A 14410-nucleotide genomic window follows, 5' to 3' on the forward strand; every position below is an offset into this window, starting at 1 on the left:
ATATGGGACTTATACCCATATTTTCCAACAATCCCCCACATGGGTGAGATTGGTGATCTTAGTAGCACACACCAGACAGACAGACAGACAGACACGGAGTTTGACTTGGTGATAGTTTCTTCGATCAGATATAGCATACGATAGGTAGAGAATGCTCCTTGAACCTTCGCTCGAGTAAGCATACCGACTTTACTGGTAGACAGTAGACGTGCTTGTCCTTGAACTGTTCGACCGTTTATGTAAACGATGATATACTTATCACTATATCGTTTCTGACTCGTTCAGCTCTCATGAGTATGTCCATTTTGGCCATGGAACATCGTCCTGGTTCTGCAGAAGTTTCTAAAGAATTGTGCCTCGCAATTCTCCTTTGAAGCGGCCCCACTTCTCTCCCACATAGGTGATCTTTATCTTATAGAGTAACCCGCGTTTACTCAACTGAATTCCATGCGTTCACTCCTGAGCTCCATGTATTCATCAAAGATCATTAAAGGCTCAAAGCTTAACCTCGTACCTTACGGGTCTCACTGTTTCCTCATCATAGGAACAGGCCAGGGGTTACCCCCACAGTGATTTGGTCATCATGATTTAGTTGTCCCATTGAACCAAGTTCTTGGGATCTCCAGTCAGCAATGGTTGGGTGTCCACCATGATGCCGTTAAGCAATAGGCTTAAGGCCCATCCCTCTCGATGATTTCTCAACCACTTCTCTTGATAACCCTTTGGTTAGTGGATCCGCGATATTATCCTTTGACGGTATATAGTCAATAGTGATAATTCCGGTTGAGATCAATTATCTAATGGAACTGTGTCGTCGTCGTATATGACGAGACTTTCCATTATACATCGTGCTCTGTGCTCTGCCAATAGCGGATTGACTATCGCAGTGAATCCCTATTGCAGTTACAGGCTTTGGCCATCTTGGAATATCCTCCAAAAATTGACGTAGATATTCAGCCTCTTCAGCGCATTTATCTAGTGCCACAAACTCAGCTTCCATCGTGGAATGAGTTATCACCGTTTGTTTTGAGGATTTCCATGATATTGCCGCTTCAGCTAATGTAAACACATAGCCACTCGTAGACTTAAGTGCTTTCTTGCTAGATATCCAATTTGCGTCAGTATATCCTTCTAATACTGCTGGGTATCTACCATAGTGCAGTCCATAGTCTCGAGTTCCCCTCAAGTACCTTAGTACCCTTATAATCGCTTTCCAGTGATCAGCTCCCGGATTACTCGTAAACCTACTCAACTTGCTAATTGAGTATGCAATGTCTGGTCTTGTACAACTCATGAGGTACATCAGACTACCAATTATCCTCGAGTATTCCAATTGGGAAACAGCTACACCTTTGTTCTTGGATAGGTGCAAAGTCATATCCACAGGTGTCCTAGCTTTCTCAAAGTCATCCTTAAGAAACTTCTCAAGGATCTTGTCAACATAATGTGGTTGACTTAATGCGAGACCCTCTGATGTTCTAGAAATTTGAATTCCCAGAATTACATTTGCTAGTCCCATATCTTTCATGTCGAACCTTGATTTCAACATGTCCTTTGTAGATTTGCTAACTTTATCATTGCTTCCAGCAATAAGTAGATCATCTACATATAGTGTTATCATGACATAGCCATTGTCATTCTCCTTGACATAGTTGTTCTCGTTATCCTTGTAATAGGCACAGCTATCACATTCATTGATTTTGAAACCATTGGCCAGCACGACCTCATCAAATTTTTCATGCCATTTCATAGGCGCTTGTTTCAAACCATACAATGATTTCACCAATCTACACACTTTCCTTTCTTGTCCTGGGACAACAAACCCTTCAGGTTGTTCCATATAGATTTCTTCATCTATGTCTCCATTTAGGAAAGCTGTTTTCACATCCATTTGATGTACAGTTAGATCACGCATTGCAGCAATAGCAAACATCATCCTTATGGACGTTATTCTCGTTACAGGAGAATATGTATCAAAGTAATCAAGGCCTTTTTGTTGCTTGTATCCTTTAATTACAAGTCTGGCCTTATACTTATCAATAGTGCCATCAGTTTTCAACTTCTTCTTGAAAACCCACTTGCTACCTAATGGTTTGCAACCAGTTGGCAAGTCCACTAATTCCCAAGTATGATTTTGCATAATTGAATCAACTTCATTCTTGATGGCCTCTTTCCACATAGGCCCATCAGGTGAGGTAACCGCCTCCTTATAAGTTTTTGGGTCACCTTCTTCGAGCAAATAGGTCATAAAATCAGACCCATAGGATTTCTCCGTTCGTTGTCTTTTGCTCCTTCTCACTACCCCCACATTTTCGTCTTCACTTTCATCACTCTCATTATCGTCATCTACAGACTCATGAGATCGTTTAGACGTCGTAGGTTGTTGGTTTCCTGGATTACAGGGAAACATCGTCTCAAAAAATGAGGCATTCCTTGATTCCATAATGGTATTCTTTTGAATATCAGGAATCTTGGATTCATGAACAAGAAACCGATATGCAGTGCTGTGTGGAGGATATCCGATGAAGACACAATCCACAGTCTTAGGACCTATCTTCACCTTCTTCGGTGTAGGGATCAGTACCTTTGCAAGGCACCCCCACACTTTCAGGTGTTGGTAACTTGGTTTCTTTTTCTTCCACATTTCATAAGGACTTACATCCTTATTCTTGCGCATCGTAATATTTAAAATATTATTTGCGCTTAAGATGGCTTCTCCCCACATCGATTGTGGGAGCCCAGAGCTTAACAACATCGCATTCATCATCTCTTTCAGAGTGCGATTCTTCCTTTCAGCCACACCATTTGACTAAGGGGAGTATGGTGCAGTGACCTCATGGATTATACCATGTTGTGAACAGAATTCCCCAAACGGTTCAACATATTCACCTCCACGATCACTTCGTATCGTTTTGATTTTCTCAGTTTGTTGTGTCTCAACTTCTTCCTTATAGATTTTAAATTTATCTATAGCTTCGTCTTTGCTTTTCAACAAATATACATAGCAGTATTTTGTACAATCATCAATGAATGTAATAAAATACTTGTTTCCTCCTCTTGTTGGAGCGAATTTTAAATCACATATGTCGCTATGTATTAGGTCTAGCACTTTGGTGTTCCTTTCCACACGTTTAAATGATGATCTTGTTAATTTTGCCTCAACACAAGTCTCACACTTATGTTTTGGATCGATAGTAAGTTTAGGTATGTATTCTTTTGCACTTAAACGTCGTAAAGTGTCATAATTTACATGTCCTAATCTAGCATGCCATAAATTAGGAGACTCAAGCAAGTAAGCAGAAGAATTCTTCATTTCATTATCGTCCTTAACGGACATTACATTGAGCTTAAAAAGCCCATCAGTTAAATAACCCTTGCCTACAAACATACCACTCTTAGACAAAATAACTTTATCTGACTCTATTACAATGCGAAAGCCATGCTTATTCAACAGAGAACCAGACACAAGGTTCTTGCGAATATCAGGCACATAAAGTACATTCTTCAAAGTCAGATTCTTCCCAGAGGTCATCTTCAGGATCACCGTGCCTTCACCCTCAATGGTAGAAGTTGCTGAATTCCCCATGTAGAGCTTCTCACCAGCATCGGAAGCTTTGAGGCTAGAGAAAACCGCCTTGTCTGAGCAAACATGCCTAGTAGCACCAGTATCAATCCACCATTCACGTGGATTAGAACCGACCAGGTTCACTTCAGAGACCGTAGCACATAGGTCTATGTCACCCATCTCCTTGGAGATATTCTCTACCATGTTTGCTTCTTTCTTCTTGTTGGGCTTCTTGGGCTTCTTGCAGTCAGAAGACCTATGACCAACTTTATCACAGTTGTAGCACTTCCCTTGAAATTTCGACTTCGAAATCCCTCCCTTGGGTGCCAGCTTTGCCCCTTTACCAGAATTAGCCTTCTTGGGCTTGGAGCTTTGAGCATGCTCCACCATGTTTGCCTTCTCAGTGGCAGCGTTAACTTTCTTCTCGGACCCTCTGTTGTCTTCTTCAATACGAAGTCTAACAATAAGATCCTCCATAGACATCTCCTTTCGTTTGTGCTTAAGGTAGTTCTTGAAATCTTTCCATCCAGGTGGAAGCTTTTCAATAACAGCAGCAACTTGGAAAGACTCACTTATGACCATTCCCTCAGCATGAATGTCATGAATGATCACCTGCAGTTCCTGCACCTGACTGACCACAGTCTTAGAGTCTGCCATCTTATAATCAAGAAAGCGGCCAACAATCCACTTCTTTGCCCCAGCGTCCTCGGTTTTATACTTATGGTCAAGTGACTCCCATAAGACCTTAGCTGTTGGCTTCGCGCTATATACGTTATACAACGAGTCAGACAAACAATTTAACACATAATTCCGACAGATGTAGTCGGAGTGCTTCCAAGCATCAGCAGCATACACAGTCTGCATGTTACTCTCAGCAGTGAGCAACGGTGGTTCTTCCTTAAGGAAGCGATCCATATGCAACGTGGTCAGATAAAAGTGCATCTTTTGTTGCCAACGTTTGAAGTTCGTTCCGTTGAACTTCTCAGGTTTTTCAGCATGTGCAGCAGGCACAGTTGGCATAACAGGTGCAGCAGGCACCACGGGTGGAACAGATGGTACGTGCGTCTGTACTACAGGTGTATGCACACCAGTAGGCACCGCAGGTATGATCGGAGGAGTGAATCCTGCCGATATCTGTCCAAGAGGAACACTAAACTGTCCAATGACAGTGTGTCCCACAGGCACATGTCCCGAAGGCACATGTCCAACAGGCGTTTGACCCCCATCAGATCGTACGATCCGTGCGTTAGGGTTAATCGGCTGCTGGTGAACCCCATCAGATCCAGTGATCTGTGCGTTGGGATCAGCCGTCGTGTTCATCGAATCGTTCATAGTTTGGTTCTCCATCGATCGTATGTTACTCAACAAAACAAGCAGATACAGATGTATCAGTCACAGATGTATATAAAAAAAAATAGCTTTAAGATTGTGAAAACAATCTGCGATTAATACAAATAATCAAACAAGTGTGTGCGTGAGTAAACGAAATCAAACGGAGGAAGAAAAGATATAAACAAAAAGAGATCCTCGAGTCCAGTTGAAACTGTCTCCTTAAAGCTATTTCGCCTCTCACCGTATGTGCGAGTCGATAGCCTCCCAGGATAAAACGAGGTAGCGGCGGCGTTACGGATAACGAGCACCTTCAGCGAGCTTGAACGGGCACGAAACTATCACCGAGAGAGAGAGATTTGTTTTTAGAGGCGAATATGTTTTTGGTGTGTCTAACCCTAACGCCTTAGAGGTGTTTATATAGGTGTAGATAGACTTGTGCGCTACTCTTTTCCATAATTAAATATCATTAATTATGGAATCAGTGTAATACTTGCAAGCTACTCTATTCCATAAATAATCTGAAACAGAATCAGATTAAATATATCAAGACATACACCATATCAATTAATCTGAAACAAAATCAAATTAATTTATGCCATAATATTTGAGCCAAATTCTAATGGAAAATAATAATTTCCATTATTAAGAGAATATCATCATATCTCACACATCTTTTAGTCATAATGCTCAAAAATATGACTTACCAATATGGGACTTATACCCATATTTTCCAACAGTTTCTTCTGTGGAAGTTGGATTGCCCTACTTAGATACCCAATAATTGACGTACAACTTTAGATATTTTTGAAACTTCAACTAACAAATGCACAAACCGAACTATTACCAGCTGAGACGGTTGTTCCATTAATTGTTAGCTACAGAGTATGAGTTCTTGCTTGCACTATTAAGTTTTAAGCCATTGGAAATGTATGGTTTCAAGTTCACTGTTACTAACTAATCTTTTTTCTTTTCAGAAAATACTGTGTCACGTCCAAAATTCGAAATAATAAACAATGATTAGACAAATGCTATGTTATTTAGCACCACCTCTGTACTATATTATGATAAGTACAGTTTTAAAGAACATTCCTATATTACCTATTTATATTGTTGTTTATATGTATCTTGAGTTATTTAAGAAGATGATTTATCATTAACAACTCTAGAAATAGGTGTATCATCAACAAAACCAGACAATATAAATGGTTCAAGCTTTTACATAACACAACGATTTTGTCTATACCAGACAAAAGTTTCAGCTTCAGTCAGACTCTTCTTCAGTTATCTCTGATTATAACTCGATTCTCGTGCACAACCACTCAAGTAGCTTCCTCTTTTGGGATACATAGTCGTTCAAGTCTTGAAATTCCTCTCCACTGCAGTAGTCGCTAGTAACACTCACCAATCCAGTGCTTGTTTTCGAGGAACTGAAATATTCTATCTGGGGACACTTAATAAGCCTGAAATTCTTCAATCTGGGCATATTGAAAACATAGCTCGAACTGCAACTGAAACTTTTGAGCTTTGGCAAAGATTCAAGAGTAATTGATGAGAGTTTAGAATATGTGATACTCCTACCATTTACCTCAGAAGTTTCACCTCCCCCAACCTCCTCAACAATATGTTCCAATGAATCGCAGTTAGATACATGTAATTCTTCAAGCTGTTGGATTTTTTCAAACACCGAGCACGTAAAAAGAACAGAGAGTCCACACCTAACAATTTTCACTTTCTTTAGAGCCGGCATATAGCACTCGAAAGTTGCACCGCAGAACATACTTTTGAACTTAGGTAAGCCATCAAGAAAAACTGTAAAGACTTGATTAAGTGTGATAATCTTGTCACTCGTATTTAGAGTTTCATCACCCCTCGCATCCTCAAAGATGCCTTCCAACAATTCGCAATCAGAAACTTCTAATGTTTTCAGTTGCTTGAGATTTTTGAAGATAGAGCGGGTGAAAAGAGTGTTAGATAACCCACAATGATGAACTATCACCTCCCTTATAACCGGCATGTCGAACTCATAATTCGCATTATAGAAAAAACTTTTGAGCTTCGGCAATCCTGAAAGAGTAACTGCTGTTAGCTGAGAGAGTGTGATAGTCTTGTTGCAAGTCTCATCACCCCTTACGTCCTCAACAATGTTCTCCAACAATATACAATTTTTTACTTCTAAGTTTTTGAGTTGGAAACTTTTGAACATAGAGAACGTAAAAAGAGTTGAGAATCCACAGGTTTTAACATCCACTTCCTTTAAAGCCGGAAAATGGAACTCGAAATTCGCACCATGAAAAAGCCTTTTGAGACCAGGCAAGCCTTTAAGAACAATTGACTCGAGTTGAAGGAGTATAAAATCCTACAAAAATCAATGCGACGTCAACTTGGCTATAGTAAAAGAGAGCAGATAGTGCATATATATAGGTACATATGAATAATTCAAATGCTCCTTGATAATAGAATATGTATATATAGTATTAAAAAGTAACAAATAACAATCTATAAGATGACTATGCAAAACATTTGAAACTGTTAGAACTTTCTCCTTGTATGTGTAAGACTAGAAACAGCTACATAAATGGTTAGTTCAGAATCTTAACCGAGATGATACTCCCACTTCCAACCATTTCTATACATTTTACTTTAGCATGAACATCAAGGTTTTGTTGGTTAATTTTTCTCAATGAGAATTTCTAGCAAGGAAAAAATACTATTTTGTACGAACGGATATATGTAGTGAGTGAACCTATAGAACATCCTCAAACCGTCATATATAAAATATTGAAATGAGTCATTTAGCAATGCAGATTTATATGTACCTGGCAAGAGATTACTTGTTCACCTGCCTCGATAATATCTGTCATCTTCACACAGGACTTTACTTCCAATACTTCCAATTTCTTAAGGTGCTTAAGAGCAGTTGGAACAGAAACTGGGAACATGGTTCTCAAATTGTTGCATCTATTTACGATTAAGTATTCCACATTATTAAGCCTATGCAACATGGCCTCTGGGATCACAATTTCCAGTTCGTCACAGCAAGTTACATGAAGAAGTTTTAGTTTGGAAAAGGAGGATAAAGTGTCACTATCAAAGCAGTCCTTTCCCCAAATTACACTTGTGTCTGGCAACTTCATGATAGTCAGTTGTTCCAAGGAAGGGAAGGCCACCTACATCATATAACTAAAAAATTTGTTTATGTAATAATATTTTTCATCTACCTGTATATATTTCTAATATTCAATTTTTTTATTAAAAAGTTCTAAAACTGTTTTTAAAAAGATTTCAAATAATTTTTCTGCAGTAATATACTATATATATATATTAATCTATTTTAAATATTCAATTATCTTGAATAAAAATTATCAATATTTGAATATTAGTTTACTTTTACTCATATAAACTTAGCTGTATCATAATTCTAATTTTATTAATAATATTATAAAATTTAGGAATTTATAAACATATTATTTTCACGATAGATAACTCTAAATCTATACTCTTTATTAATAAGCGAAACAATATATAATTTGGTGCTAAAAGTACCAAAGTACCAAATTACCAAATTTGGTACTTACGTCGACTTTTATTCTCAATAAATTTTGTTTTTAACACAAAATGACTTAGATTCTTTGTAAATTTTATTTTATTTTTAGTTATTGTTTATCCAATCGTGATTTTTATCGATAACTAATTAGTAATATTAAATAAACTATATTGCAAAAGCTAATTATAAGATAATTATCAAATTATATTAATTACTATTGAATTATCTAAAGAACAGATACTTGGTTCATAAGAAAGATACAATTCGTTTCACAAAAATAAAATTAATATGTTAGATTTCTATATCAAGTAAAACAATGTAAAATTAGAATTACAGTGAAAAATTTCATAACTGATTCGATTATTTTTAACCACATAACTATTTTTTACAAGTACCAATTTAATATTGATATTAATATATTAATTTTAATTCGTGTTTTGCACGGATTATGAATAATTCTCTACAAATATTAATTCAACATTTTTAGTCTCGGGGCCCGTGTGTCGGGTTATTTGTTGCTGAACAACCAAGCGTCAGTTTATTTTAAAATAATTGTATTAGTAAGTTAACATGTCAGATTTATATAAGTAAATAATTAGGTGCATGCAGGTGCATGCATAACTACATAAGTTGAAATTTTAGAGTTACACTCTTTTTTAACTACATATTTTAACAGTATTTTATATATTATATTTAGATCTGTATTTTGCAATTATGAGTTTCAGTTTTATGCAATTAATAATGTGAGCTTCGCACGGGTTACCAACTAGTAATAATAATAATAATAAACTTTAAATTCAGAGCCTAAGAATTTATATATACTTTTTAAAAATGAACATCTAGCTAATAAATATGAGCTTTATTTTTACAATCATTTGTCCTTTTTTTAATGGTCCTGTTATAAAGAAAAAAACACAATAAATTTTAAAGTAAAAAAACTTACTCTTCCATTAAAAAAAGAATGATATTGATATGGAGTACAGCTGAGTAAAACCAAACCTAAATCCAAAAATTGAATTGAACCAGCTAATTTCGGTTTAATTTGATTTAAATTTTATTAAAAATTTCAGTTATTTCTATTATTTTTGTAATCTTCTTAGAAAGGAAAGAAAGCATACCATTTGATCGAAAAGAAGTTGATGTTGAGAAGAGTTGTCCATTGCTGATGTTGAACCAGCTGCATGCATTTTTTTCTTTTTCGCGTAAAAGCTTGTGAGTCTTCCGACACCTTCTATCTCCAGTGATCTTAATTTAGGGAATTCAATGATTTCTCTATCACTTGTACCGTCATTCATTATGATGGCTTCCATAGATTCACAATCTATCACACTGAGGTATTGCAGCTGTACCAGACTTTTTGCAATGCTGTTGCAGAACAGGTATTCTAATTTAGAGCAGAAAATAATATCTAAAATGGTAAGTTTAGAGAAACATGTTGCCTCATTATGGATCTCCTCATGTGATATACTTGCTAGATACCCCATGTTGTGACATTCGTAAATATACAGTCTTGTCAAGTCTTCAAATGCTTTTACACGGCCTTTGCAAATGCTACTCACTTCAATACCGCTTTTACCGAATCTCACTTGTTCAGCCCTCGCCATCAAACCTTCCCAGGGTTGCCAGTGATTGCCATAAAATTCAATCGACCTCCTTAATGGTGAAAAAGTTTTAAATAATTTCAAAAATACATCCCCAAAATTAAATCCTGGTGGAAAAATTCTAACTCTCTGCAAACTAAACAGCAACTGTAATTGCTCACCCACAGATATTTTGTATCTATCTAAATTAGAAAACACATCTCTACCTTGAAAAGTATCATCATCTTCGAAATGAAATTGTAAACTTCTGAGATCAGTCAATTTACTAATCTCCATCACTACCGAATCATACTCTTCACGGTCAGTGATGATACCCTTTGATATGTTTAACTCTTTCAGACAGGCTAGACTAGATCTGACACTTGACCGCATTGCAAATTCTTTCCAATGTTGAATCTCTAGCTTTTGAAGATATTCCAGGTTTGCTACATCCAGCGGACTTGGGAGTTTACCCTCATAAATCCAAAGAGATTCTAGTTTTTTGGGAAAAAGAGTGACATCTGTCTTACTTATGTCACACCTTAATAAACTAAGGGTCCGGAGATTATCCAAGGATTGAAGAGAGAACTTCTCCAAAGATATTTCTACATTTTGTAGCATCAGAAAACTGAGATTCGCAAACATTATGAAGAAGCCACCTAAGAACTGTTGCGGATGGTCGTTGCTTTGTAGCCACAAGGTACGCAGCACGTCTGGGCATACCACATTCTCATGGAACTGGACATCATCAGTCTCCACTTCTAAACGTAAGAATTTCCGATTACTATAATCGGCATTAGAAGGCAAGAATTTTGAGTTGCACGTCACCTGTAAAAAAGCATAGTTTGAATCTGAGACAGCTACGGATCTTGCTACGTCTCTAATGATATCGTGAACTTTAGTTTCATTATGGTAGAAAGTTCCAGAGTCGAGCAACAAAGAAGACTTCTTGAGAGATTGAACCATAGCAAGTATTCTTGACCTTCCCTCAGGAATAAGTTGAGAGCCTGTTGCTAACTGGATCAGCATCTCCATATTACACTCTGTATCAATGTTAGCATCTTCATGAAAGAAAGAGCACAGAAAAAGACATGACTTTGCATCTCTCTGTTTCAACTTATCAATACTTAATTTAATACATTTATATACTTGTCCATCTATTCCATCAATTTTTTCAAATTTCCCCTTTCGAAGTTGATCATGTGCATCCTTCCACAAATCTTGATCCTCGCATTTCAGTGCTTTGCCAACCGCTTGAATGAGCAATGGTAAACGACCACACTCGTCACACACTTTTTGTACCAAGGATTCATCCTGTAGAGAGTTAATTGTATCAGGACCAACAGTGTTCTTGAACAGATCTAAAGCCTCACCAGGACTCAAGATTTTGATCTCGACAACATGCTCGCACTTGTTAAGCTTCTCTAACACATCTTTCTCTCGAGATGTGAAGAGGATTTTAGAACCCTTGGAATTACTATCATCGGTAAATGGAGTTCCAATAATATTGTCCAAGGGAATTGCAGTCCAAACATCGTCAAATATAAGGAGAATCTTACCCCCATTCCTTAGACTCTGTTCCAGCTGAGAAGCTCTATCTTCCACCACATCTTGCGAATCCAGATGGCAATTTAGACGGCCAGCAATCTGGTCTTGTAACTTTATTTCGCCCGTGTTTTCGTTCCCTACATTTATGCGTACCACCTTGTCAAAAATCTCCTTTTTTATGGCATCTTCCCAAAATTTTTCCATCATGCGAGTTTTGCCCACCCCTGCCATTCCATAGATGCCATGAACCAGAGGAGTATCTTTGTTTACTAGCGCGTCATAGAGCTTTCGATAAGTATCTTCTCTGGACTGAAACTCTTCGAATGTGGTATCAGATTTTGGCATAATTATAACCGGTGCAAGGTATGCAATGTCTCCAGCAAGATATTTATTTCCCGTGTCCGCGAGTTCAATCACGGCTGCGGCCTTCTTTGCTGCATTCCTCCCGATTTGAAAACGAGACACAGGATTAGGAATGGGCAGGCAGCTGCATGAAGGTGATAACTCTCTGTCACTCTTCTGGATAGCTTTTTCAACATCGTTTTTCCATTCAGATACATGGACTTTAATACTTTTACCGTTATTTTTTTCTTCCTCGATCTTCTCGGACATGTCTGCCATCTGAATGTTAAGCTTGTCAGTTTCGGAATTGAGTTGGTCAACAAGAGACTTGTAACAGAACATGTACTTCAAACCACGAAACACAGCTTCAACTGTATAATCTGATACCTTGTCAACAACTTTTCCGATGCATGGAATGTCAGCTACACCCACCATGATTTTTAGTTTTTTTTTCAAAAATAATAATAGTAATAATAGTAATAATATGTTTCAATTTGAAGTGTAAGAAAAGGAAGATTGAAATAGAAGGACGGAGCAAGAGTACTGATAAGAAGGAAGCACAAATATTGAGATGGATGAAATGGTTGCAAGTGTTCCACCAATTTATTTATATTTTCGTTTTACGATATTCTATCCAATTGTTTACATTTCAAAATTTTACAAAAATAGTAATGGGTCTTGCCAATTTTCTACTTTTTTTTCTTTTCACACTAATTTTACTCCACTATCTCTTTTTTATACATTAAAAATCAATAAGTTCTACTACTTCACACTATAAACAACTGACCAGGACGGAAGGAGTACTAGAATACAAGTAATATAGTGTACTAGAACTACTGCTTTTTTTTCTGCTTTTTAAAAAGACATTTGTCTTGAAAAAGAGGGGAAAAGAGGCAATTCTGTATCACTACTTTTAGAAAGAGAAAGCAGTCCACTAGTGTCTGCTAAGTGCTAACAACCAATCCACCAAACGCAAAAAAGAAGCAAAGCGTAGTTCATCTTAACCTGATCACACTGATTACAATGACATTCAAGAGTTGTTACTGGTTTTTGTTCTAGTTTTTTTTTTACACATAGTTACATTTTAAAATGAACAGCCTTATTATAAATTTGTGAACGTCATTCTTTAACTATCCTATTTAACTCTGCTCTTTTTTGAAAAATAAAGAAGGCCTACAAGATTTTTGCAAAAATACTGTCATCTTTTCATTTTTTTTTGCAGAAATATCTTCTTTTTTGCAAAAATATTATTTTCAATTAATATATGAACTAAAATGCAACTAGTTGATTCAACTAGTTGCATGTCTGCTTGATTTTGGTTAATTCCGTACATGCAACCTCGTACAAACTCAAATGAACTAAAAAAACTTGATTCAACTAGTTGCATGTCTGCTTGATTTTGGTTAATTCCGTATTTTTGCAAAAAAATCTAAAATCTTAAAAAAATATTTTTGGTAATTTCTCTAACTTTTACTAGTCAAATTAACCAATTTTTAATATAAAATTAAAATCTCTCTTCATTTTATTTCGAAAAACTAAAAATTGCATATTGAAAAGATTAAATATGTTTTTCAAGTGAATTATTTTTTTCTCAAATTAAAATATATTTATAAAAATTTTAGCCAAATTTTATTTATTTTAACGATCCAAAAATCAACTAAGACAACTAACTCGGAAGGACAGAGTAAATTACATAATAATGCATGTGAAATCACATTCATGACCCCAATTTTATTCAAGTAAATATATTCTAGAACCGTTCACTTATTAAAAAATCGTTAACTTTTATGTATGAAGGTTTAATTTTATGAATACACCGGTGTATCACACGAACAAATAATTTAAAATTAAGGTCATGTTAGTTTCAATGATTATAATGTAATAGTGGAATAACTAATGTCATCAATATTAACTATGTGCTTTAATATGATTATGTTCGATGTTAGTTTTGATGATTAAACTTATAATCTTTTAAAATTTTATCTCATATTTGTTTCGTTAAATAGTCATTAAAATTGAATTATAATCTTTTTTTAACTTTTTAATATTATATTTGTTTAACATGTGATTATGATTTAGAGGATTACTGGTCGGGGGAATTAAATAATATTATAATCATATACAGGAGTCCACCACAATAAACATACGATATTATATGAATTCAAAAATTTAAAGAATTATAATGTTATCTTGTACTTAATATTATAAAATTGAGCTAGGGGTCTTTCTTATTAAGTTATTCTTATTAATTTATTAAGAGCGCGATATAAAGAAAAACGAGTATTTACGCCATAACGAAGCATACACTTTGAACTAATCATTAATATAAAATCACAACAAGAAACCCTCGGATCCCGTGCATCATGGTAAAAGGACAAAATGAAGATAGAAAACAAAATTAAAGTTATTTCGGTAAATAATTAAAATGGGTGGACAACTAATTTATAACGTTGTCATGTTTGAAAAAGAAGAAAGTGGGTGAGTGGACAACTAATTTAT

General features: G+C 35.9%; 1 protein-coding gene across 1 annotated transcript; it reads right to left on the minus strand.

Moving 5' to 3' along the window:
- Positions 1 to 5916: 5916 nt before the first annotated feature.
- LOC141721770 (uncharacterized) lies at positions 5917 to 12481 on the minus strand. The gene is made up of 3 exons (XM_074524859.1): positions 9560 to 12481; positions 7714 to 8064; positions 5917 to 7253 (listed from the first exon to the last, which is right to left on the minus strand). The coding sequence occupies exons 1-3, from the start codon at positions 12344 to 12346 to the stop codon at positions 6189 to 6191; spliced, it is 4203 nt and encodes a 1400-aa protein (XP_074380960.1). The 5' UTR covers positions 12347 to 12481; the 3' UTR covers positions 5917 to 6188.
- Between the last annotated feature and the right edge of the window lie 1929 nt (positions 12482 to 14410).

Source organism: Apium graveolens, chromosome 4 (genome assembly GCF_009905375.1).
Source record: "Apium graveolens cultivar Ventura chromosome 4, ASM990537v1, whole genome shotgun sequence".
In the NCBI taxonomy this organism is placed as follows: Eukaryota; Viridiplantae; Streptophyta; class Magnoliopsida; order Apiales; family Apiaceae; genus Apium; species Apium graveolens.